This window comes from Rhinolophus sinicus, chromosome 15 (assembly GCF_057876585.1).
Source record: "Rhinolophus sinicus isolate RSI-liver-muscle chromosome 15, RSI-T2T, whole genome shotgun sequence".
Taxonomy (NCBI): domain Eukaryota; kingdom Metazoa; phylum Chordata; class Mammalia; order Chiroptera; family Rhinolophidae; genus Rhinolophus; species Rhinolophus sinicus.
Genome location: NC_142515.1, coordinates 28,777,310 through 28,802,990, shown reverse-complemented (window position 1 = coordinate 28,802,990; position 25,681 = coordinate 28,777,310). Strand labels below are relative to the sequence as shown.

At 39.1% G+C, this 25,681-nt stretch overlaps 1 protein-coding gene across 3 annotated transcripts; it reads left to right on the top strand.

The window, feature by feature from the left end:
* Positions 1-1,491: 1,491 nt before the first annotated feature.
* On the top strand, positions 1,492-20,609 carry CEP55 (centrosomal protein 55). Of its 3 annotated transcripts, none has more exons than XM_074339375.2 (10): positions 1,515-1,609; positions 1,843-1,967; positions 2,393-2,577; positions 4,394-4,669; positions 6,799-6,867; positions 14,165-14,315; positions 15,624-15,937; positions 17,220-17,291; positions 17,935-18,060; positions 19,833-20,609. In XM_074339375.2, exons 3-10 carry the CDS (start codon positions 2,395-2,397, stop codon positions 19,833-19,835), a joined length of 1,194 nt encoding a protein of 397 aa, XP_074195476.2. In that variant the 5' UTR covers positions 1,515-1,609; positions 1,843-1,967; positions 2,393-2,394; the 3' UTR covers positions 19,836-20,609. The 3 variants fall into 3 exon arrangements, with proteins under 3 accessions (XP_019594117.3, XP_074195476.2, XP_019594126.3); XM_019738567.3 differs by having other exon boundaries at positions 19,454-20,609; XM_019738558.3 differs by lacking the exon at positions 1,843-1,967 and having other exon boundaries at positions 1,492-1,609; positions 19,454-20,609.
* Positions 20,610-25,681: the final 5,072 nt, after the last annotated feature.

Here is a 25,681-nt window from a genome sequence, read left to right as displayed (position 1 = left end):
ACAGCTGATGACCATCTACTACCCGAGCCAGCACCTTTCCATGTGAGGCTGAGAGCCTGGAAACTGCTCTCTGGGACTCCGTCCCCACAGGGACCTGGGGAGCAGATGTACAATTGGGGCGTCTGGTCCAGTGCACCCAGCCACCAGGCCCCCAACAGCCAGGTGCCACCCCTCTTCACACAGTCTCTCCCATTTCCTCCCATCTCTGCTTCCCATTCAGCTCAAAACTGAGCGGGGAGATTTCTCTTTCTCTCTCTTCTTTCTAAAAATCTTTGTAAATTTCTATAGAAAATAATTTTGCCCTTGCTCTCAACTCTGGGCAATGAATAACATTTACACCTCACTCATCTTTTGCCCTGACTTCCTCCCAACCCAATCCCATCTGATGTTTCAACACAACAGACACGAGAAAGCCCAGTTCTCTTCACCTTTCCATCAGAAATGTGAACTCCTTGGAAGCAGGGACCAAACTTTATCTTCTTGCATTATATAAAAAAATTCTTTAAAATTCTCTACATGGTTTCCCATCCATTCTGTTTAGTAACATATAAGTTGATTGCTTTTTGTGTAACAATGGCTAACACTAATTGAGTATTTACTAAGATGGATTTTCTCATTTAATTCTCATAACCACCTTATGAGGTAGATATTATTTGCATCATTTTACAGATCCAGAAACTGAGGATCAGAAGGGTTAAATAACTGATTTAAGATTACATAGGGAATTAGAGGCAGTCAGGAGCTAAACCCAGAACTAGAGTTCAACTGGTGTGCCACATTGCTTTCCTAGGATGTTTTGCTACTATATCCTTATATCTATTGTTTTAAATCTCTGATGTGTTTATACTTGGTCTGAAATGTACGCCAGGCCAATTTCTGTGCTTCTTCGTTTTAGCAATAAAGTCTTCAAATCCGCTAACCATGACCCAGACTTAACCGATAGATCTCAGACCAGAGGGCAGCAATCTGAAGCAAATGCCAGAAACGCCGCCTCTAGGGCTCAGAATCTCAGTTTTCAGCCTGGGCGTGCCTGTCAGTTCTCCCACTGCTCCACCCTTGACTTTCGTCTGGATAAAGGCTCCGCGAAGACGAGGAGGCTGTACTTCCTTGAGGGACCCACTTTTTTTCCATTTTATATAGCGCGAAACTGGCACTTAGAAGGGCGAATTATGCTCAAGGACACAGAACGAGTTAGTTCCAGTTCACCGTCACTGGGTTTATCTCACTGAGCACGGGAATTTGCTTCATCCCCAAAGCGGATAAACACAATTCAGCTCCTTACTAAGAAACACCGGGCTTGAGGTCTGAACTCTCAAAAACCCAGAGAAAGCCCCAGAATAGAGCGGCAGAAGCGGGAGGAGGAGTTTCTCGACCCTGCCCCGCCTCTTTCCCACCTTCCTTCCGCGCTCAGGTTCCAGGCCCCGCCCCTTGGAGGCCACAGCCAATCGGGTAGCCGCAATCCCATCGCGTGTGTCGCCCCTCCTTCCTGCCAGCTTCGTCCCCGCCGGCAGTGACGTGCCCCGCCCAGCAGCCGCGGGATTCAAACTCCCGGAAGCGGCGTTGGCATCGGGTGTGAGTCGGCCGACGCGAGCTCAGCGCATCGCCTCAGGTGCTGGCTAGCTGCAGGGAGGGGACTGCGGAGGGGGGCAAGGGGCAGACAAGGGGCGGCCAGGTCCCGCAGTCCCTGGCCCGGGTCGGACCGCGAGGGAGGCGGGGTCTGTGGGCAGATCAAGTCCGCTGGGACTCAATCTCTGCCCGCCCTTGATTTAAGTCCCCTTTTCCGGGACCTCATATCGTGCCTGGCGCTTCAGTGACCGTTGTCGTTTCGATCCCTCCTTTCAGCTTTGCAGTGGGTATTATCACCCCCTTACAACAGGCACAGAGAGGCCAAGGTCTTTCGTTAGTACAGCATTTTGCCGATTAGCAAGCACTTTCATGTCTATTCCGCAAACATCTTCATTTTAGAGGTGAGAAAAAAAGTGCCTCCTTTTTTGCAGTTTTTTTTTGTCTGTCTGTCTCCCCATTGGATGTCTTATGTGAGAATATTGTAAGATTTGCCTCTACTTGTAGATGAACGTGGCCTGTAATAGATGACTTTGGGCAGTTTGGTGGATTGAAGTGTTTCTTTGGTCACCTCCTGTCCAGCATGTCTTCGATCACTTCAGCCAATCCATAAGTATTTGTTGACCACCTACCGTTAAGCACTGTGGGTGACAAAATAATTCAAGATTCAGTCCCCACTTCCTCTCCCATACCCCAGTGGTTTGGCTGTGTCACTTATTTTCGATAGAAAGTTTCTATTTAGCAGAGAGGTTATTAGACTTTTTCAAACCTGATATTTGACCTTTAAAGCTCACTAAATATAATTGTATTTTTATTTTGATGATTTCAGAAATGTCTGCCAGAAGTCCCAAAGATTTAATTAAAAGTAAATGGGGATCAAAGCCTAGTAACTCCAAATCAGAGACTGCATTACAAAAACTTAGGGGAAAAACTGCAACCTTACGAACATCGGTGGATGAAATCACAAGTGGAAAAGGAAAGTTGACTGATAAAGAGAGAGACAGACTTTTGGAGGTAAATGGCCTTAAAAACCCTTTACACTGTAGTCAGCTGTATGGTAGGAGATGAGAAAATATTTTCCCAATAATGATACAATCTAGTTTTTCTGTTTATTTAATGTAAAAAATCAAGTCTAATCATTTCAGTGTTAAATGGAGTTCAGATTTTAATATGTATGTTTAAAAACCCATTTTATCATGTATATTGATAAATATTACTGTGTTCCCAGTAATCTTTGTGTTCAGGTTTTTTGAGGTAAAATCTTTACATACATTGGCATTTTGCATTCTGTTAAGCTATATTTCAGATTACCTAATTTAAAATTTATTGTGGCATAGTCAGTAAAGCTGTTAAGAATTTATTAGAACTGGAAGGATTTTAAAATGTTATTGATTTTAATTTGTCTTGCAAAAGTACTTTCATTGTTCATAGAAAATAAATGACCTGTATTAAATAGTATCATTGGATTACTCTAAATTCTATTTTTAGGCACATCATAAAACCGAATGATTTATTCTTTTTAATAACATATTGAAGTAAATACTTATTCAAGTATTGAGAAATGTTCTATCACCAATTCTTGGACATAAAGGTTATTTTGCAATCTGGTGAAGGAATCTAATAGCTTCCCTGAGAGATCTCTTTCCAGTTCATTCCACTTTTGAGGAGCACTGGTTGTCACATCTCTGTTCCTTTATAATTAATTGAAAGTAAACTTTAACCTCTACCCATGTGTTCTAATTGTGCCCATTAAAACTACACAGAGCAAGTCTGTTTTTATTCCAATTGACAACTTTTCAGCTATTTGAGGAAATCTTGCTTCCTCTTACTTTTCTGTAGACCGACCCCATATTCTTCAGCTTTTCTGGTTTCTTATCATCGTGGTCACTTTCCTGAACACTTGGTAGTGTGTTCATATCCCTTCTGAATTATGTACCCAGTATTGTACACGGTGGCATACACAGGTTGAAATGGTACTATTACTTCTAGTGATCTGGATGCTGTACTCCAATGAAAGCCTAAAATTGTATTGGCATTTTTTTTGTAACTGTGCCATACGACTGCCTTATCTTAAGCTTCTGGCCAACTAAAACCACCTCATCATTTTCACACAACCATCCAACTCAGTTTCCCCATTTTATATTTGAACAACTGCCTCTCTCCTCCCATACAAGTTATCCGTTTTATGATGTTTTTACCTTGTTAGCAAGTAAAGTCATTCCATTAACTTCTTCTGTCATCTCTATTGGTGCTTTTTCCCTTAATCCAGCCGCAGAAGAACAAGCATGACTTCTTTATCTTTCAAGTCTTTGAAAATGTTGAACACTCCTTTGACGATCACCTAGATTTGATACCAAATCATTTATTAATAAAAAGCAAGTTAGTGGATGCATTTTTATCCAGCTGTAAACATTCTGTAATTTTTAAATTCTGTTGCTTCCAGGTCATCAATGAGCATATATCTCTTGTGTGGCTCACTTTTAGCCTTTATGATTATTAGAACTGGTATGATGGAGGGATGATTATCAGATACTATGTGAGAGCCTGCTTTTCTTTAGCTTTCTCTCACCACTCTTTGACAGAGCTGACTTCTCCTTTCTGTGTTCGTGTCCCATCCATTTTCTATATATCTTAACTACAGCAGTTACCATATTGCATTAATGTATTGGTTTACCTCTCTGAGCATCAGACCTTGGTTTCCTCTTTTTGGTATTTTGTATAATGCTGACTTGATATATAACAAATACTTCATAAATGCTGGCTTTATTATATTGTTTACTTTCATGTTTGACCTGGCTTTGCTCTAAGAGTCTTCTTAGTTTATATCTAGAAAATTCGAGTCCTTGAAGCTGAGAGGGAGAAGAATGCTTATCACCTCACAGAGAAGGACAAAGAACTACAGCGACTCAGAGACCAGCTGAAAACCAAATATAGTACTACTGCATTGCTTGAACAGCTGGAAGAGAAAACAAAGGAAGGTGAAAGGAGGGAACAACTGTTGAAATCCTTGTCTGAAGAGACAGATGTATTGAAAAAACAGTTGTCGACTACAACAGCAAGACTTGCTGAACTTGAAAGCAAAGCCAGTACACTTCGTTTATCACAGGTACTAATGATTTCTTTAAACCCATTTTTTTTTTTTTTTTTTGTCTGACAGTTGGAAACATGCTTGTCAAATGATGAAACAGTATAGTATACTAATAGATTACTTTTTTTTTATAGCCTGGAACCCTCTCTATAAGCAAAAATAGTTAATATAGCTCCCTCCATGCCCCACACCATTGTTTTGCCCAAGGGAATATTCAGAATATAGAATCCACTATGTATCTAAGACAGCCAAGAAGATTTTGTTGAACTCTTTTTTCTGTAGTTTGTATCATGAAAATAATAGGCTTCATTTTTTTTTAATTTTTCATATTTGAGAGATACAGTTACAATATTAAGTATGCTTTTCCTAACTACATATTCTTTTTCTCCCCCTCTTTTGTTTTAGAGTCACTAATGTTGTGGAAAGAGCAAGGATTTGTAGGTAGGCAGACCTGAGTTCAGATCTTGGTTCTGCCACTTCCTAGCTGTGTGACTCTAAATAAATTCCTTAACCTCTGTAGTCTTAGAGACTGCTAGAATTCACCAGCCTGCTCCTAAACCTCAGTGTCCGCATTGGTAAAATCAGGAAAAGAATACTGCAGATTAAATATAATAATACATGTAAATTGCATAGTGCCTGGCATAGTAAGTGCTCAGTAAATGGGTTTCTTATTGATCAGACCTTTGATTCTTTTGGAAATTTGGACATTTGAATAATACTAACAATACAGCTGTTAATACCACCTATAGAAGAAAATCTGTAGCTTTCAGATGTAATATCTTAGAGTTAAGGGTCTCCCCGTCAGGGTAGTCAGAGTGATCAGAGCTATACATTTATGTGTAGTCTCATAGCTGGGCAAGTGAGTATTTCTATAGCTGAGTTCAAAGAGGTTACATTTTTCTAGAGAATGTCCACAGAACTGAAAGGCTTGAAACATAGTCGGATCCAAAGTGGGTGACTAACACCTTTCTTTAAAGCTCGACAATTAGTTTCCACACTTTTGAAGCTGGAAATACAAATCTTGGTAGAAATTATAATTTTTAAAAATGTATTCTTATAATCATTGTGTGGGCTATCCACTGTTAATATTTGTATTAGTCAGCATGTCTGACTGCTATAACAAATCTCCTAATCTCAGAGTCTTACACAACAAATGTTTATTTTTCTCTCAGGTCGGTCTAGTGCAGGTTGGAGTGGAGGAGGCTTTGTTCTACAGTCATTTAGAGATCCAAGTTCTTTGTTCCCCCGTCCCTTGTGGTGGAATTCTCTATCAGACCCTCTGTATACAGCTGTGAGCTAGAGAGAGCATGCCATACTTGTATTTCACTTCTGCCCACATTCCATTGGACAGAATTCAGTCTCATGGTCTCACTAACCGTAGGGAAGCCTGGGAAACATTGTCTACAATGTGCCCAGGAAAAAAAGGAAAGGGGTTTGGTCTCTGTCATGGTGTCCACCTAGAGAACTAAATTGAGATGGAGGGAGAAAGAGCTACAAATTAAGGTGAGTATATAGAGCACCTTTGGAGAAAAAGAAAATATTTTGCACTTCCTTGCCAGTGTTCACACAAGTCTCTTTCCTTATATCTGTTAAAAGACTGGAATACAGCTTTTTATGATTTTCATTGGCTACCCACCTACTTCCTGTCTTTTTTTACCCTCTATGAGAAAATGAAGAGAAAAGGAGGAGAGAAATTACGTTTTGAATTCCATATAATCTATATGAACTAATAATACTATTATGAATACAAATAAAACTCTAGAAAACAACTTTTATCTTTTGTTTGAAAATTTAATATTTTCCAGATTTCATTTAAATAGCCCAATTGTTTTTCTTTTGTCTCCTTTTGGTGAAAACTATGGGGCTGTTCATATGTACTGAGGGCTATTTTGGTGATCCTGGGGTCCAGAAGACCTCAAAAGTCAAATTAGATATGAAATCTCAAGTTTTGCAGTCTGCTTGGACACTTCCAGATGATATTAATTCTCCTGTTGAACCCTTCATCTGGCTTGAGGTTCACCAGCATATACTAGATCTGGATTTGGGGATATCCCTATAAAGTATGCTGTGTTATTATTCAACTGAATATAATGAGGAAACTTCTATTATTAAATTTATGATGTTAACTACTATTGGTCTATTTACAGACCATGGCTACAAGCTGCTTCAACTCATCGATGAGTAACATTCAGGAGATGGAAATACAGCTGAAAGACGTAAGTTCTTTTTCCTTTTATTCAGTTATGACTAAAGAGGACTAATGCATTTATTTTTAAATTTCATGGAAATTGATAGCATTGATACTGTGATTTGAAAAACATGTTGAAGAGCCGGAGAGCTGAGTGGTTTGAGATTATTTCTCTAGGTTCCTACTTTTAAGTTTCTTTCCAAGTTTTAAGAGGGCCAGTTCCTCTAAGCATGGTGTTGTTAGTCTAGAAAGTCCTAGAAATCACCCATTACTAGCAAATACCTTAATAATATCCCTTCTCAATCTAAATCTAATTTGCCCAACCATTTTATTATTATAATGTAATTTAATTTATAGTTGTTTGTTTTTTTGTTTATCCATGCAAGATGTACTCTAGTTTGAAATTCTTCCATTGGAACCAGGATTTGCTTTCATAGTTTGAGAAGGAAACACATTCTTTGTCTACTCAATACATCTTTTGTCTAGACTTTGATATGAGGTGATTTTATATATAATGTAAAGCTGTATTATTTTAAACTTATGTCTTAAATGGATTGGTAGATTTCATAGGGAAATACATAAATTGAGGACACAGGGCTATTCACAGTGTATTTTTTCAAGTTTTAAAATTAGATATACCAAGTATGAAAATCTTGACTTAATTATTAGGCCCGTAGGTAGGTGGGTATTTTTATTCCAGGAATATTACTGGCATGTCTACCCTGATCTAAGTATGCTCTTAAGATTCCTGTTTTATTTAATCTAGCAAGTGTACCTTGAGGTCTATTTGATCTTCAAAAGAATTTAAGTCTGTTGAGTGTCTGTATAATGGGGTACTACAGTAATTAGAGGTAATTAAAATAAAGAAGAAACATAGTTTTTAAAGAACTATCAAAATAAGTTTTTTTGTGTCATGTATTATCCCTAACATCTAGAACAGTTGAAAGATTGACTAAATGGAATCTTGTGAAGCTTCTTGAATTGTACTAGTGCCTCTTTTGGCAAAGTACCTGAAAATATATGCTATTGTCCTAAACTCATATGTAATTTTTAGACTTCTCAGCACTAACTGCTTCAAATATCAGCTAAAATTATTTTTAGATAATGATGACTCTTTTTATAAAATTAACTTTGAAATGTTATACATTTATACCCAATCTCTTTATTCTGTTCTATCTTCTCAGCTTATGTAAGGATGATATTGTACTTGTTTGCTATGTTTTTAGAGAGGCTTTTATACAAGTGGAGTAAAATTTAACCCAACTCACCTTCCAATGGTGATGTAGAGTGAGCCGTGCCTCTCAGAGTCTAATGTGCATGTGAACCTAGGGGATCATCATGAAGTGCAGATTCTGATTTCCCGGGTCTGGGTAGGGAGTCTGGCTCTCCACAAGCCCCAGTTGCTGCTGCTGCTCCTGTTGGTGGTCTGAAGACCACTCTTCGACAACCATCAACTTACATCTGTGGAACAAGAAGTGGTTTCGTTCTGGTTGTCCCTTTGGAATCTCAGCAGATCTTTTGGAGCAGGAGGATTGTAGTTGGTGGGTTTAGGGAGCAGGGGTAGAGAACTCACACTCGTAGTCCGCAGTCGCACATTATTCAGCTCTTGAGAGCTCAGCAGTTCCAGTGCCACACCCCTCCTCAAAGCTCCCACAAAACTTACTGTAGAAGTTTGCCTACCTGTTTTAAGAATCAGTACATGTTATGCTAAAACAAGCCCTAAACACTTGTGTTTCCCTTTCTTGAGGTCTAGCTGTATCATTCTTCAGCTACCATTTATGTCTGGCTGACATTTTGAAATAATTATGTGGAGTTAATGCTGTGAATATTGTCTGATGTCAGCAACTTTCAAACTAAATCAAACCAAACAGCTAAAAGGCAGTTTTCATAGGCATTTCGTGCTCATCATTTAAAAAATCTGATGTTTAAACATAGGCTTTAGGGAAGATAAGTAATTATTTTTAAATCTTCTATTTGGAAAAATATTCAAATTTACAGCAAGTAACAAGAATGAAAATGGTACATAGAACACCCATATACCCTTTACCAAAATTCAGTCGTTAACATTTTATCCCATTTTACACTTTCTCTTTGAATACCCCCCCCCCCAAGCACACATAACATATTTTTATCTGAACCATTTGGGAGTGAGTTACATATCTCCAGAGGCCTTTAAGCCTGTATACTTCGATGTGCATTCCTAAGAATGAGGGTATTCTCTCACACGACTAAAGTACAGGTAGCGACTTTTTTCTTGTAATTTTTAAAAATTTATTTTTCAATTACCATTGACATACAATGTTATATTCAAATATCAACTTTAATAAATTTAACATGGACACCATTCTTCTGTGTAATCTACCATCCATATTCTAGTGTTAGCAGTTTTTATTCCTCTAGTACAGGCTAACATTTTAATCTATTAATACAGTGAAATTTTTGCCCAAGGAACATTTCATGGTTCTTTGTCAAGCCAGTGGCATTCCACAGAGCTTCACTTTTGCCTACACTTAGTCTGTATATTTCATTTTTATTAGTTTCAGGTGTACAAAACAACGTAATAGTTAGACTATATTTTTATTGGTAACTTGGATGGAAGTGTTAAATGTATGCCTAACAAATGTGTAGATGACACAAAGCTGTAAGGAAGAGCTAATGCAGTGATGACTAATTGTTGTGACGCATAACTGTATCAACATTTATTGATAGCTATCAAATCCATTTTTTGATACTATTAGGAGAAGAAAGCAGATGCATAGGGTCAGTGAGAAGAGATGGGGAGTAAAGAAATGTTTACTACTGTAAGCAATATCACCATCATGTGGCCTTTTAGAATATTGCCTCTCAAATCTTAAACCAACATGGAGTCTTGTTTCTCATACTTCAGTAATGTATGGACAGATTCCTTTAAAAGAAGAAAATTTTCATGACCATCCAATATTGACTTAAATTATTTATATTAAAATATTTCTTAAGTATGGAAAATTTTAAATTGATATAAAATTAGGTTTTTAAGCATCAAACACATAGGATTTATAAGTATTTGGGTGTGTGTGTGCTTTTTGAGTTATGCAATGCCACCTCTTATAACTAAATTTCAGTATAGAATACAGAGTGAATATACAGTATGCCCCACTTGATAGATGAACTCTTAAGCCATGTGAGGAGAACAAATGTTAGAACTGCCTGACGGGTGCAGAGAGACAAGTGTCTGGTCGAGTGGCAGGAGGGCCCTGGACTAAGTCTTTGATTCCAGAAGTTGCCTGTGTCTTCCTAATCCATTTCCTCCTAATTCTATAGAAAACAGAAATTGAAAATCCTTTGAGCCCCATACCTAGCAGCTTTGCTTAGGAGTTTGTGAAAGGAGCCTAGCAAAGGTTAGAGGAACTCTTCAGATGAGTTTTCATAAGTATAGGTCTTTTTGGACATGCAACTCAACTGCCTATATCTTTAAAGAATGGAAATTCTTCCCTTTAAGAAGAAGCTCTAATATACAACCAAAACCCTCCAGTATGTTCCTTGCCATTTACTCTATCTCACCGCTTTAGAGCGAGATGCCAGCTTATGGGGGAGGGGAGCCCCTCCTTTTACATTTCACCTACAACAAATGTAGGGTGATTCAAAAAGAATTGAACGCTTTGGAAAATATATTCCAGTATATATGTTTTACTTTAGTAAAGTTACACCATGCAACTTTTTTTGTCAAGAATTTTGTGTTTGTACCTTCTCTTTCTAGCAGCCCCGAAGGATATGAAGTTATACATCCTGGCTGCTACTTCAACCATCGATAATAATAAATTACAACAGGTATGGGATTACGACACAAAGGGTACATATTAAGAACTTATAAGATTATAGAAATAGCTGTGATACTTTTATTACAAATGGTTTGTTAATGTAAGAAACATCCAGACCTGTAGAGAATTTTTATAAGAGTTTGAGTTTATTTGAGCCAAACTGGCAACATGTCAGGAAGCAAGATCTCAAAGCTCTGGTGAATGACAATTTTGCAGTTTTTTTTAATACATCTGGAATTAAGGAGGGAAGTAGGGAAGATTACATGTAAGTGGGAGAAAGGAAGGCGGGGGAATACAGTTAACCAGATAGGTTCTCCCTTCAGAGAGGTGTGAAAAAGAGGACCACTCTGACATTGCAAAGGTATGTTAACCTGGATGCACAAGAACAATGGACAGGGCTTGCTTAAAACCTTTTACTAAAGAAGTGATATGCCTGGGGTGTGACTAGCCACCATGACCTGCTCTGTTAGGAATTTATGATCAGATCACCCTGTGAGGTTACTTTTGGCCACTTGAACTTGGCAGATTTATTATAGAGTCCCTTTTTCTTTCACAGGTTTTTTTTCTTAATTACATTTTCATATATTAGTTAATGAGTAACAGATTTCTGAAAGTGTTTGGTTCTTTTTGAATCACTCTAAATGTATTGTTTTACTGAGTGTAAGGAACTGCTCGATTCTTTCATGCCTTCTCCTCCCTTCTCTGAATACTCTCAAACTTCGGTTTGGGGTTAAAAGTCTTACTTGGGTTCTTGCTAACTCTCGCAGCCATTGTTTCCCCACTGTATTTTGTCATCATCATTCACAAACATTGATCAGGCAGCCACTTGCTACAGAAACAGTGAACACATGCACAGAACTGTAAAAAATTGAAACAAGCCTGGGCCCAGCTGTCCAAGGGGCACATGATCTAGTTAAGATAAGTATCAGTAATAATCAAGGTCATGAGTATAAGATGGCAAACAGATTGGACGGACAGTAAAAGTACTATTGGCTAACAGAGGAGAGGGAGTTTGGTCAGGGCGGTTATAGTGAGGAGGCTTGAAAGACAAGCCTGGACTCACTGGAACTTGATGAAAAGATGGGCTTTCAGTGGGCATATGAAATAGGAAGGAGGTCTAGGGCACCCTGGGCAAAGGGAAGAGTTTAAGCAAGGCACAGAGGGTGTGCATAGCTGTATAGACAATGGAGTGGCAGTGGAGGAAAGAAAGGCCAGGCTAAAACCTGAAGACATGGGAAAAGACAGATTGTGGATGATTTTAATATCAGCGTAAGGGAAGATAGCTTCCGTTTTAGCAGGATGTGTCATGAAGCTTTCACAATTTCTCAGTTATTAATATAATTAAAACAGTGTAGCACTTCGGGGGACCGAGGAAGATATTGAACTGAACATATTACCATGTTTCCCCAAAAATATGACCTAGCCGGACAATCAGCTCTAATGCGTCTTTTGGAGCAAAAATTAATATAAGACCCGGTCTTTATTATATCATATCATCATATCATATATCATATCATATATCATATCATATCATATCATATCATATCATATCATATCATATCATATCGTATCAAAGACCCGATCATATAGTATAGTAAAATAAGACTGGGTCTTATTGATACATTATGTGAATTTTTGATACATTACTTGATACATTATATGAATTTTTGCTCCAAAAGATGCATTAGAGCTGATGGTCCGGCTAGGTCTTATTTTCGGGGAAACATGGTAGGATTAGCTCTTTTGCCCCCAAATATAGGGTGATCATTGTATTAATTAACCTGAAACTTTTGGTCATGGCCTGTATGTCTTCTGACTCTCTGAATGGGGAAATCACTCTCCAACTGAGGATTTCTATTGTTGAGCAAAAATAAATAAGTAAGTGGACACATTTTTCCCTTTTGTCTCTTAGTCCAAAATCAATTAGGGTTTACCAAGATCCAACAGCAAATCATTGCTCAAGTAGGCATTCCAGTGGGGGCAGACAGGTTATAACGTAGGTACCAGGCGCAGAGGTCTCAGTACAAAGGAGCTTGGCCATCGTGAAGGGCCTTTCTATCACTATGTGTGCTCCTTCTGGGACTCTTATTCCATAACATTTTACATGTGTCACATCAGGTTTAGAAGTGGATGCCCTCTCCACACAAATAATCACTCAGGTCTATTTCCTTAGCCTTTTAGGTACATAGAACGAGAAGGGGGCAGGCCCATCCTCTTGGACTGAACACCTCGATTGGAAAGGAGACAGGGGTTACAATCTCGTTGCATGTTGGTGGTGTCATATAAGAGTTTCTAGGCTTTTTTCCCCTAGCACCAGCAAATGAATCATCATCTTTGCTAGCTTTCAACTTGAACCTGTACCCCACTTTCAGTAACAAAACTGTCACCTCTTCTGGCAAAACTGGTATTAGGGGAGAAAGCAGCTGGTGTGCGATGGCTGGGGATACTGGACTGCCCTGTCAGACTCCTTTGGCTTTACCTTTCACTGAGTTTCCAAGGATCCAGTGGTTAAGAACAGTGAGAGTTAGAATCAAAGGATATGTGAATTTGTCCTAGTTAACAATAATAAACCACTTCATAAATCTACATACCTTTGTCCATATATTCCACCTTGTTTTATCCACTGAAGTTAATGTAGCTTCTTACGTGAATATTTGTTAATGTCTTGCCAAAAATCAGGTGGTATGATCCACAGAAAATACAGATAAAATTTTATAAGGTTTTCAAACTTAGATGTCCTGGTAAAACTATCAGAGCATATTTAGTTTCTTGAGGGAAAGATGTAACTGAAATGAAAACTAATATGAGCAGTAACAGTAAAATGCATCGGTTTTCCTGTACCAGGTGACTTAACAGACACTGCCTATATTAGTGTTATCCCATCATCCAAATAATTTCGTGCGTATAAATTGTGCATAAAAGCCAGAGATCCTTTCAGAAGAGCGTGGTCTGCCACTTCAAGGAGTTACTATCTATTTTAGAGTCACAGCAAACACAGATAAAAAGCTGAAGATGGTTGATAAAATAATTTTTAAAAAATGTGTAGATATTTATATAAAACAACTGAGTTCATAAGCTCATAGACAAACCAGGTGAGTGATCCCAGTTTGGGATTTTTAATTAATGAGTGGCGCCCCATGGGGAGCTTCCGAACAGAGTTCTATGCTGGGCAGAAATAGCTCTTAAAGGGTGTCTGAGCAGTGCATCTCCACGTCTGCCACAAAGCGTTCTACTTTGTGGAGAATGACGTGGACACAAAGCACACTGTGTATAGGGGACAGCAGACAAGTGAACTTAACCCTGTGTAAACATGACTTGGACACGGTGTTAGATATTCTGAAGATATGTGACATTAGAATATATTTCTGTATCAGAAGCCAGTGGTTGCCTAGAATTATTCTATTATGTGAGCTGTAAAGAGTTTTTATGTGCTGGAAAAGATGGGTTCCCTAGCCCATTTTAAGATTTTGCTTTTTTATTTTATTTTAATAATGTTTATTGTTGATTTTCTTTCATGTTCACATCAAGGCTCTGGAGAAAAATCAGCAGTGGCTTGTGTATGATCAGCAGCGAGAGGTCTACGTAAGATCACTTTTAGCAAAGATCCGGGAGTTGGAACAGAAATCAGAAACAGCTGCTCATTCACTCCCACAGCAGACAAAAAAGACTGAATCAGAAGGTACTGGTATAAAAATATTCCTTTGGGCTAGGCCTGCCTGACACTTTCCAAAAGGAGAGATTCCTCAAATTTAGATTTTTATAGCTATGTGTCAGACAGTAAAATAATGGCAAGTTTTCTAGCACTGAAGTAAGAAGTACCATTTTAGCAAGTCAGTTTTATTCCCCTTGCTTTGTGATAAAAGAGGGCAAAAGGCACAGGGTAAGAGGGATCTCTGGCAGCTCTGAAACACAGTACATTTCCTGCATCATGCATGTCCTCCCCCCTCCTTCAGAGCCCTTCTCCAACTTTTTTTCCCCCAGAGCTGGCCTTGTCACCTTGTCATCTTTTTACTCTGCTTCCCTTCAACATTTATACGTATCAATCCCAGGAGAAAATACATTTTACGCATGTATGATACTTGAATCATTTGAATCTCAGCATAGAACTGAGATGGAGTTTCTTATGAATGATGCTGTCTTTTTGCCAAGTACTTTACAGTTTCCCTAACATTGCTCTCAATTGAGTTTCACAATAACCCTAAGAGGTGGGGGCAGAAAGGTCATTATTCTCATTTTACAGATGAGGAAATCGGTTTAGCAGTTCCAGGTGACAAGCTTGGAAGAGAAGAGAAACCCCATGCAGAGCACTCATTAAATGCCTGACAGCCCTAACAGGACTGAAGCCTTTATACAAAGAGAAGGCTGACGAGTGGCAAAAAATACAAAAGCAATGTCTCTGGAGATAATTCAAAGCTGTTTATCCCTAAGGGGACAAAGCTGTTGCTGTAATGCCTTTATAAGTTTATTGCACATGTAAATAGGATTTTAGCTATGGGCTAAGCCTAATTTTTTCTTTGGTAATGAGTGTGTGTGTGTTTTATCAAAGTGATAGACGCGCTTGTTAAAATAATAGGACAGAAGGACTCTGCCCTGCCTTTCTCATCCCATCCTAATCCATTTCCTCCTCCCATCAGGACAGCTGCATTTAACATTTCTGTTTTTAATTTTGGTAATTATCTCCTTATCTATAAATAATGAGTTTATATCTCTGTTTGTTGATTTATCTTCTGTATACATTAGTGATGTTCTCTCCCCATAGAATAGTTATATTACTGATTTTAGTTCTTCCATTATTAGTTTTGTAACTTCAAGTAATATACATGAGCTTCTGTTTCTTGTTCCGTCAAATATCAATCCTATCTCTTGACTCTTCATCTTATAAGGTGAAAAAATAATGTGATCTTGTTTATAGAAACAGTTTATGTTTACCTTTTTAGGAATATTATCTGTTTTATAAAGTGAGTGTGCCCTGGTGTGTTTGTCATAGGTTATCTTCAAGAAGAAAAGCAGAAATATTACAACCATCTCTTGGCAAATGCAAAAAAAGATCTTGAGGTTGAACGACAGACCATAACTCAGCTGAGTTTTGAACTTAGTGAATTTCGAAGAAAATATGAAGAAACCCAAAAAGAAGTTGAAGATTTAAATAAACTATTGTGTTCACAAAGAAAGGCAGATGTCCAACATCTGGAAGATGATAGGCATAAAACAGAGAAAATACAAAGACTCAAGGAAGAGAATGATATTGCCAGAAAAAAACTTGAAGAAGAGAAGAAGAGATCTGAAGAGCTGTTGTCTCAGGTGAGCCTAACCCAGAAGGTTTCCCTTGATTCATAATTCAAATTTTTCATCGTGCTTACTAAGTATCAGGGACTATTTTAACCGCTAGGGAATCAGCAAGGAACAAAACAAGATCCTGCTCCCTTGTGGGTGTTCATATTTAGAATGGAAACAGACCATAAAAAAGTAAATTAACAAAAATAAAACAGGGTAATATGACAAAGAGAAATTAGGGGCCAGTTGCAGCCTCACTGAGGAGATACTTGGACAAAGAACTGATGACAAGCAAGGTGAGTGACTGTGGAAATTCTCTCCAGCCAGAGGAAATCATATACACTTTAAAGGCTCTGAGACAGAAGGTAAGTTTGTGTTAGAAGCCAAAAGATACGAAGGAAAGAGGGGAGTCAAGGTTGATTCCCAGGCTGGTGCGTCAACCGTGATACTCAAGTTAATTCATGGGGCACCTTCCATGTTCTCATACTACTAGCTTTATGCCAGGATGTCTCTGTTGAAGTTACTGAGGTAGGATTTTTAGAATTGAATGCTACTTTGACAGAAACTCATTAATTTAATTTTTTTTGGCAGCATGGAATAATGGAAAGAATGGTATTTGGAGGCCATACCTGGTTTCTAGTGCAGGATGTGTGGCCTTAGGCAAATCACCTAACTTCTGTGACTGTCAGGTTCATCATGCGTCAAATTAATAATAATAACCTTTTCCTACTTCATAGGGTTTTTATGGAGGTCAACTGAGAGAATGCGAAAGAGCTTTGTAAACTAAAGGGACGGGTCAGTATTAGTGACTGCTACTATTAGAATAGTAATTTAGAAAATCCTCCAAAATGAGAGCGGGGGGGGGGGGCAATACTCTGTAACGTTTGCCTCGTTAGTCTTCACCACCCTCACTTCTGTCTACAGGAGCTGCAAGCAGTGTTTCTTGTCAAGATTACACAGAAATGATTGAGAATTTTGCTCCAAGAAGGGGAGGCACTGCCAGCTTTGTTATTCTATCCAGAAGTATTAGTAGATTATATGTCAGGGCCTCCAGGAACATGGGTGTGGCCCCTGCAGAGTTCTGTGCTGTTTATCAGCTTTCAGCCTGTGCCTCAGGGAGCTGTCAGCCAGGAGGTGCCGCTGGCTCCCTCGCTGCTGGCATAGACAGCCACCAGCAGCCAGCTGGAATGACTCACTCAGACTAGCAGGTGGTGTTCTGATTAGAGATGAGACTTGTGAGCTGCTTGCGTATCCAGGTCAAGCATAAAAGGTTGGATGTGACAACATTGTCTCTGTTTACACCCTACAGGTCCAGTTTCTTTACACGTCGCTGTTAAAGCAGCAAGAGGAACAAACAAGGGTAGCTCTATTGGAACAACAGGTACTCACTGGGGTTGCCTCTAAATTCAGTTTAGAAAATGGAATTTCTCCTCATGTTTACTATTCTATGAAGAACCATTTGGAAGTTGTGAAAATTTTAAAAAAAAAAAACTTTATCTGTAGTACCCTATATTCCTGTGACTGCTGTTAGGCTAAAAGAGATGCTCAGAAGTGAGATGGCAGTTTTCTTGATGGGTAGATGTTCACCGTGGCAAATTTTACTCTTCCCCACACGGCGTCTGTAGTTCCTACTGCAGCCTAACAGGGTCTCCCTAATCAGGCTACCTTATAACTTCAAGCAGAACTCAAACCCCATTTATTCCCAGAATATAGACCAGAGATGTGTAGTATATTCCAAACCAGGAAACAGCCATTTCTTTCCCTTCTGCCCCTTTCCCATAAAAAAGGGGTCGGGGTGAGGGGGGGAACCTATACCTCAAGCATTGGCTTTCCTCCTTAGAGCAACCAAATCCTCAACCATAAGCTTCTTTCTTTGTCAATATCTCACTGTGTTCAGATGAACTCTTGCTCTGATGGTAAACAACAGATGTTGACTTGTGCTAATTAAAAAATGCAAGCATCCAGTCGAGAGAACTAGACAATTTATACTAGCTGTAATTTTCTTGTCCTGGTCATTTCTCCAGATGCAGGCATGTACTTTAGACTTTGAAAATGAAAAAATTGACCGTCAAAATATGCAGCATCAATTGCATGTAATTCTTAAGGAGCTCCAAAAAGCAAGAAATCAAATAACACAGTTGGAATCCTTGGTGAGTTTGGAATGGCTAAACTAATCTTATTTTCTTCTTTTTCTTTCTCCCATCTCTCCATTTATATATCAAACCAGTTCTCAGACTACCAGGATACAGCTTAAAGAATGGCTGTTTCTCAAATCAATAGGCAGAGCCCCTGCCTCATTTGATGTAACTGCCCTTTGAGTATCAGTTCAGAGCACCAAGAAAAGGGACATCATGTACCTCTTGGTGATTATTACATTACCAGCACCCGGGATCACCCCCACCCACCCTAGGCAGGTGCTGTGATGCCAGAGGCACTAAAGAGTGCCTGGCCTGGGAGAAGGAGGGGTTAAAGCAGGGCAGTCGTAAGTCCTGAACGGAAATTATGTGTTTCTTCGTAAAAAAGAAAGAAAGAAAGAAATGCTGTTTTTAGGGATAATGGACTGTTTCTGTTAATACACTAGGCATATTGAGTTAAGCACATTTTGTGGGTCACCCTGAACACATAATCTTTTGAAACATAAACCTTTTAAATAACATTGTTTCTATGAGGAAATGGTTTTTCATGTACCTGTTTTCGTCTTACTGATAAGCTTTTGGACCAAACCTGTAGGAGTCTGTGTTTGTGTGTGTATGTCCCAGAAGTGCATGATCTCATCCTAGTACTGCAGAGTGCAGAGGGTGAAATGTTACAAATATTAATAGAATTCCTCAGTTTTCAAAAAAGAAAACAGTTGTTTTAAAAATATCACTTGTAACTTCCTTATGAATAAAAGACCGAAAATATGTTTTTGGCTCTATTTAGTATGTTATTGATTTTGACCATTTATAATATTTGAAATTGAAATTTATAATTCATTTCTATTAATGACTGTTTTTCAAAGTATAGGAATCCAGAGGGTATACAAAAGAACCCATACTTTCCCTGTACTTTTCTTTATGTTTCTCCTATCCATCATCTTTATAGTATGCTGTACAATACTCATTTTTAAGTTTTAATGACTATTCTAAGTTCCTCAGAAAACATGCAAAAGGCAAGTGTCAGAGGTATTACTCAATATCTTAGTCATTTCTGTGTATAACCTGTTTGATCTGCTAAAATTCTGTGATCTTAATTCCATGTAGTTTTTCATTGCTGAAAAGCGCCTCTTACAAGCACATTTTGTCAGCCTTGCACCAGGCCAATCTTTAAATTTGGCTCTAAGTATTTTAATAAAATCTATCCATATAAATACCCAACCCCAGTACTTCCTGGGTAACTTGGGTAATTTATAACCACCTTATATGTTAACCATCATAATACCGACAAGCAGAGATTCGAAAGAAAATCTGTCTGCAGGGCGGAAGCAGCTGGACTATCTATGGAGCAGTTAAACCTATTGAACAAACAGTATACAAACAGTGTTATTTGACATTTATTTTTCAGAAGCAGCTTCGTGAGTTTGCCTTCACAGAGCCATTAGTCACTTTCCAAGGAGAGACTGCAAACAGAGTAAAAGTTGCCTCACCAAAAAGTCCTACGGCTGCACTGAACGAAAGCCTCGTAGAATGTCCCAAGTGCAATATCCAATATCCAGCCACCGAACATCGAGACCTACTTGTCCATGTTGAGTACTGTTCAAAGTAGCAATGTAATTGTTCTCTGTTTTTGTGTCAAAAGATTCAATACTGTATTTTATGTTAGCTAATGGACAGCTTGAATTCTGATTTCACCTCTTACATAAGAAACTGTCTATGTACCTTTCAGATTCTGGTATAGAAGTGAATCACTGTATCTTTTAGCTGCTTTGCATTTTCCTTGGCAGTGATACCTCCCTGTGATGGTTCATCTTCAGGCTCCAGTAACAGAATGTGGTGAGCAGCGGATGCTGACACGACTACCATTTTGCACTGTTGAAGTACTTGATGGGGAAAACATAGTTCAGGTTATTGCTTGTGGGTTAAATCTGTTACACAAGCAAGCAAGTATTTTTATGTTTTGTGGACTTTTAAAAATCAAAAGTAATTTAACCAAGTGTCTTACTATCTTGGCCTTTTTATTTTTTTCAAGCACTTGTTATACCTACAATCGAGCCATAGGTAAAAGATGGTGATACTTTTTTCATTTTTCCTTGCTACTATAGAACAGTTATTAGAAAAATTGGGAATTTTCTTGATCTTTATTGCTGCATACTATTGAAACTGTAAACCTAGCTATGCTCTTAGCACAAAGCAGATTCTGCTTAAGGAATACTCCTAAGAAGCCATACACAATGTTTTCTGTCGTATTAACTGGCTATAACTTTAACTTGAATCTCATTAGCACATGTTCGCTAAAATCGTTAAAATGGATTTAAAAATAACAATCTAGCCCTCTCATTTTAATTTGCAGATATTTTATTTATTTATTTTTGGCACTCTTAATTAAAGCTGGGTAATGTAATGAGCAGATATTTGCATATCTGAATATATATTTTTATGCATGTGTATGTAAACCAAAGTTTTTTTTGTTTTTTTTTCTTAAGGTTTTCTAAACTGTTTAACACTGGACTGCTGTTAGTAATATAAAGGAAAAAAAGAATAAAATTATTTAATAAATTTTATCATGTCTAGCATATATGTACATAGAAAGGTATTCTAGAATTTCTACCCTGAGAGGAGTGCCAGAAAATTACATGTTAACATACAGTGTAAAATAAGGTAGTTAAAGATACATCGGAACCAAAAACTACATGAAGCTCGGAAAAGTTAACCAAAATCCCCACAACCATTTAAAATAAAAAAAACATTCTTGGGTTTCAAACTCCGAGTCAACTCCAATGTCCATCTTCTCTCCACCATGCCAGCACCCCATGTGAATCCCCTGAACTCAGTCTGCTTACACAATATCACAACTGGAGTTACGGGATGTTTTCGAGTTAGAGAGACAAACAGCAGAATACACTACCTGGTCTCCTCCATCCTTCTGGTCTGAGAAGTTCTGCCTTGTCAAATCCCTCCACCTGTTCCATGGATCCCTGCTATGCCAGTTCTCTAACATCTTTAGTTTCACCTCCAAACATTTATTAAATGCCAACTATATGCAAGGCTGTGGGCTAGGTATTAGTGACACCATGATCATAATACAGTCCAATAGAAGAGACCAAAAGCTGAACAGATAAGTATAATGCATTGTAGGAAGTGCTATAATGAAGTTATATGTAGGGTAGAGGAGTTTATTTATTTAAACCCCACCTTATTTTAATATAGATTGAAGGTCTGATGCTTCAAAGATACAAATCTTAAAGTAAGATAAAATAAATAAAGAAGTAGGGAAAAGTAATAGTAACACAAGACTAAAGTAAAATGGAGCCATTTATAAGCGTAGCCCCAAGGCAGTGCTGAGAGGTGAGTGAACTTGGTGCTGAGTTTTGTAGATGTTAGCACAGAAAAACCATCCTGTACACCCTTTACATGACTTAACAATACAGCTGATCTTCAAGAGAAACTACACTGATCCTGGTATTGAGACTATAGAGAGAGTCCTCTACTGTGCCTTTTTAGAGAAGAAGCCCTGTAATAAAGGTCTGTAGCCTCAACAACCTTGCCATAAACAGCAGTGAGTTCCACTCTACTGGTTTCTTAACAATGACCTTACATGTAGGTGAAAAACGTCATACACAGAATTATGTCTGTAATCCTCAAGTGCAGGCAACGCCACACCCTCCCAATATGCAGCTCTGCTGCTCTGGCTTATCCCAGAGCACATTTTAGAGTCAGGGGAGCCAACTGAGAAGCCTCTGACAGCGAGTCCCAGGACTGTGGAGGCGTAAAATGCCTGCCTTCACCCAAAGGGGGCGCAACTGCTCAGCTGCAGCCAATATCCCGTGTACATGTGAGTCCAGCGTGGCTAGCTTTTGGATTTTCCAAGAGAAATCTAGAATTTTTAAATGTGAAATCTTCCAACTTTTAAATGTTGGGAAACAAATTAACACTGTGAGCCAAACTCATTTCTAGTTTTTAACCTCTGTTTGGAGCATCTGAATGAAGCCAAAGGATTGGCTAGCTCAGCCTGAGCTGGGCTGGAGGCTAAGGCAGGCTCTGTCCTGCCTGCTGTCTTAGGACTGAGGTTTTCTCAAGTCCGGTTCAATCAAACAGACACTATCTGAGGGACACAGAGTGAATATGACTCTGGGACCATCCCTTCCATCTGCCATCTGGCTTTCTTGGTTACTCTTTCCAAATAGAACTGGTTGGCTGCCAGTGTTTCCTCGCCACCTCTGCGAGGGAATGTCAGAGCTGGAAGGGAGCTAGGTGGTCCTCAACTACAACGTTTCTGGTCTAGGAAATCACCTTACACCTGGAGCATGTTGAAAATGTTGATTCCTTGGCCTCCCCACATCTCCTAAACCAGAATGGGTGTGACGAGCATGAAATATGCATTATTAACTAGCTCCCCAGCACATTCTGGTGTGTTAGAAGATTGAGGCCCACTGAGCTAGTCCAACCTTGACTTCCTGATGAAACAACCCAGAGAGGGGAGGAACTTATCCAAGGTCACATAGTATGTTTGCAGGAGAGTGAGGGAGACCCAGGCTCTCAAAGGCAGTTGTGAGAGCCCATACATTTTCTTGTGTGCCATGATTTTCAGCAAAATTACTCTTTCTGAGATCCCCAGTGCTTTGTCCACCCAAGGTAAATCCACTGGTTTGTTGGCTTGGTTCTCTATTTCTTTCTTTCTCTGTTTTGAATCAAATGATATTTTTGCTTAACCAAAAAATATTTCAATATTTTTTGGTTAAGTGAGAAATGTTAGGAAGGCATCCAAGAGGCCAGTCTAGTAATGGCACCCAAGTGGGTTAAAGGTCAGGACCAAGCTAGGATTTTGCATAGAATCTGGAGAGATGACGTAAAAAGGAGCCCTGGGGAGCATCCTGTGGTCCAGAAATAGATAGGAGCACTCAGAGTCAAATTAAAGTTGTGTCTCCAAACCAAGCAACCAAACCAGAGAAAGAAGAAATGGCATGCACCCAAGGGAATGAGTTAGCATCTGATAATAACCTTCACCTTCTTGCCTGCCAGTCTCACTATATTGATTTAACCCCAAGACCAGCACATCTTCCACTAAAATGTTTTAACAGGTATTAAACAGCTAAGTCTCCCGAAAGAAACTGACCCATTTTAGGGGATGTGCCAAACACAATCTCATTACTTGATTCAGCAAACAGCCCATCTGCAACTGACAGGGTAGGGAGAAGAGTACAGCAGAGCCACCTTTACCAGAGCCAAGGCAAGAGGGATACCAGTGCAGATCAGTGACAGCACAGTGAGGTAAGTGCCCCATAAGAAGTCACCTCACAGTTGAGAGAGGAGAGGCTTTCCAAAGGAAGTGATGACTGAGCTAGGTTTAAGAAAAAAAATAGTGAAATTTTAATAGTGTTTGTTCCTGGACTTAATGTTGAAAGTGAATCACTAAGCAGAATTTAAAGAAAAACATGGGCAGAATAATATCGGTCACTGTGATGACAAAGGCTGAGGGTGTACAGGAAGGGCAGTAGTGTGGATGAGATCAGATTGTGATACAGTGAAAGGCGTTCCTTCATATCTCATTAACGTGATGATATTCCGAGTCACATAGCTACAAAGATACAGATAGCAAACTTCTGAATGCTAAAATACCAGAGGAGATAATAAAGGTTTTAATGAAGGAAAAGAAAAAGACTTAGGAAAAAGGCAGCTTTGCTGTTTGAGCCACAGATTTTGCAGAACGGCACCTATGACTCCTTGCATAAGTTTGAGGGTGTGCATTTTCACTTGATTTTTATAGGGTGGAGGTAGGTGGGGGAAACAAGTTAGTACTAGAGAATTAAGAGAAAACTTCCAGAGTCTATTATTTTCAGTATAAATTTTACAGTCTCTCACGTTTGCTCATATGCTACAGTAATAATTTCCTTCTGAAGAAGTGAACTTTATGGAAATTATTGCTTACTGGAGACCAAAAAAGAAGCATCTGAAATTTAAATTTTATTTTGTTTTACTTTGGCAATTTCAGGGGAGCATGTAGCTACAGAAAGAGCCCTGAAATGAGAACCACAGGGCCTGAGTTGAAATTCTGGTTCTGACTTTATGCAAGTCACTTAACCTCCCTAAGCCTCAGCTTCCTCCACTCTAAAACAGGAATGCCTGCCCCAGCTATCTTTCCAGAGTGTCATGAAAATCAAAAGAGAATTTATTTAGGACCGCCTGTATATTAAGTGTTTTTAGTATCCCAACCAGTATGCTAAATACTTAATAAACATCATGTCATTTTATTCACACAGTAAACCTATATGGGAGTTTCTATAACTGTTCCATCATACAGGTGAGGAAGCTATGGTTTAGAGAGCTTAAGTCACTTGTCCAAGGTCACATAGCGAAGAGAGTGACAGAGCCAGTATTTGAACTTGAGTGTGTCTGCTTCTAGAGACTGAGCGCTTAGCCCCTATTTTATGCTTTTCTATCATAAAGCCAGAAAACGTACATGAAAGCATATTGCAGGTGAGAAATACTGCCCAAGATTGTTTTTCAGCAATGATTATAGTGTGGATGGAGATGAAGAGAAGACAAGAGAAGAGAGTGGCATTACCGATCTCCAAGAACCTCCATTCATTTCACTCTCCCGTTAGAACCACAATTCCCATCCCTGTTTGCAGCTAGCTTCAATGCAGATGCATTCTGACGCAAACATCAGAAAAGCCGGACACCATCAGGACATTAATTGTTTGTTTAAAAAACAAGTCCAGAATCGGATAATCCAGCTTAGATCAGCAGTTCCAGCATATTAAGGTTCTGGGGTGTCATCTCTACAATTCTCTTGGTCCCCAACTCATGCTCACATAATGGCTGCTACGGTTCCAAACATCACAAGCTAATGAGGTGTTTTTTTTTCAAAACCAAGAAACAGACCGCTAGCTAGCATGTAATGAACTAACACTCTTTATATGCCTCTTTTATCCAACAAGAAAATTTATTGGAAATGGAAATATCCATCCAAAAACTCCACAGTACACGTCCCTTACATCTCATCCACTAGAACTGGATTACACAGTGTTTTTAGGATGGGCCAAGCTAGTCTCCATTAACAAGTAAGCCCTGGGGCGGCCGGATGGCTCAGTTGATTAGAGCTCTTAACAACAAGATTGCGGGTTCAATTCTCGCATGTGTGCCCCCTGCAACAAAGATTGAAAAATGGCAACTGGACTTGGAACTGAGCTGTGTCCTCCACAACTAGATTGAAAGAACAATGACTTGGAGCTGACGGATCCTGGAAAAACACACTGTTTCCCAATATTCCCCAATAAAAAAATTTGAAAACTACAACAACAACAAAAACCAAGTAAGCCCTGAAATCTCTGTGGCTTAACCCAATATAGGTTTATTTCTCTCTCACCTTTGTGGGCTGGTGGCCCTCCTTCATCTTGTAGTTACACCACCTGGAACACGAGGCCTCCAAGGTCTCTGCAGTGGGAAAAGAGATGGAGACAGTGGTATGAGCTCTTAACTGAGGCTGACCGGAAATGATGCACTCTGCTCGCATTCCCATTGGTCAGAACTTGGTCCTGCGGCGTCACTTCCAGCAAGGTGACTGGGAAGGACCACCTGCCTCACAAAGGAATCAGTATGAGGAGCACATAGCATTGTGTGCTGCTCATGGCGC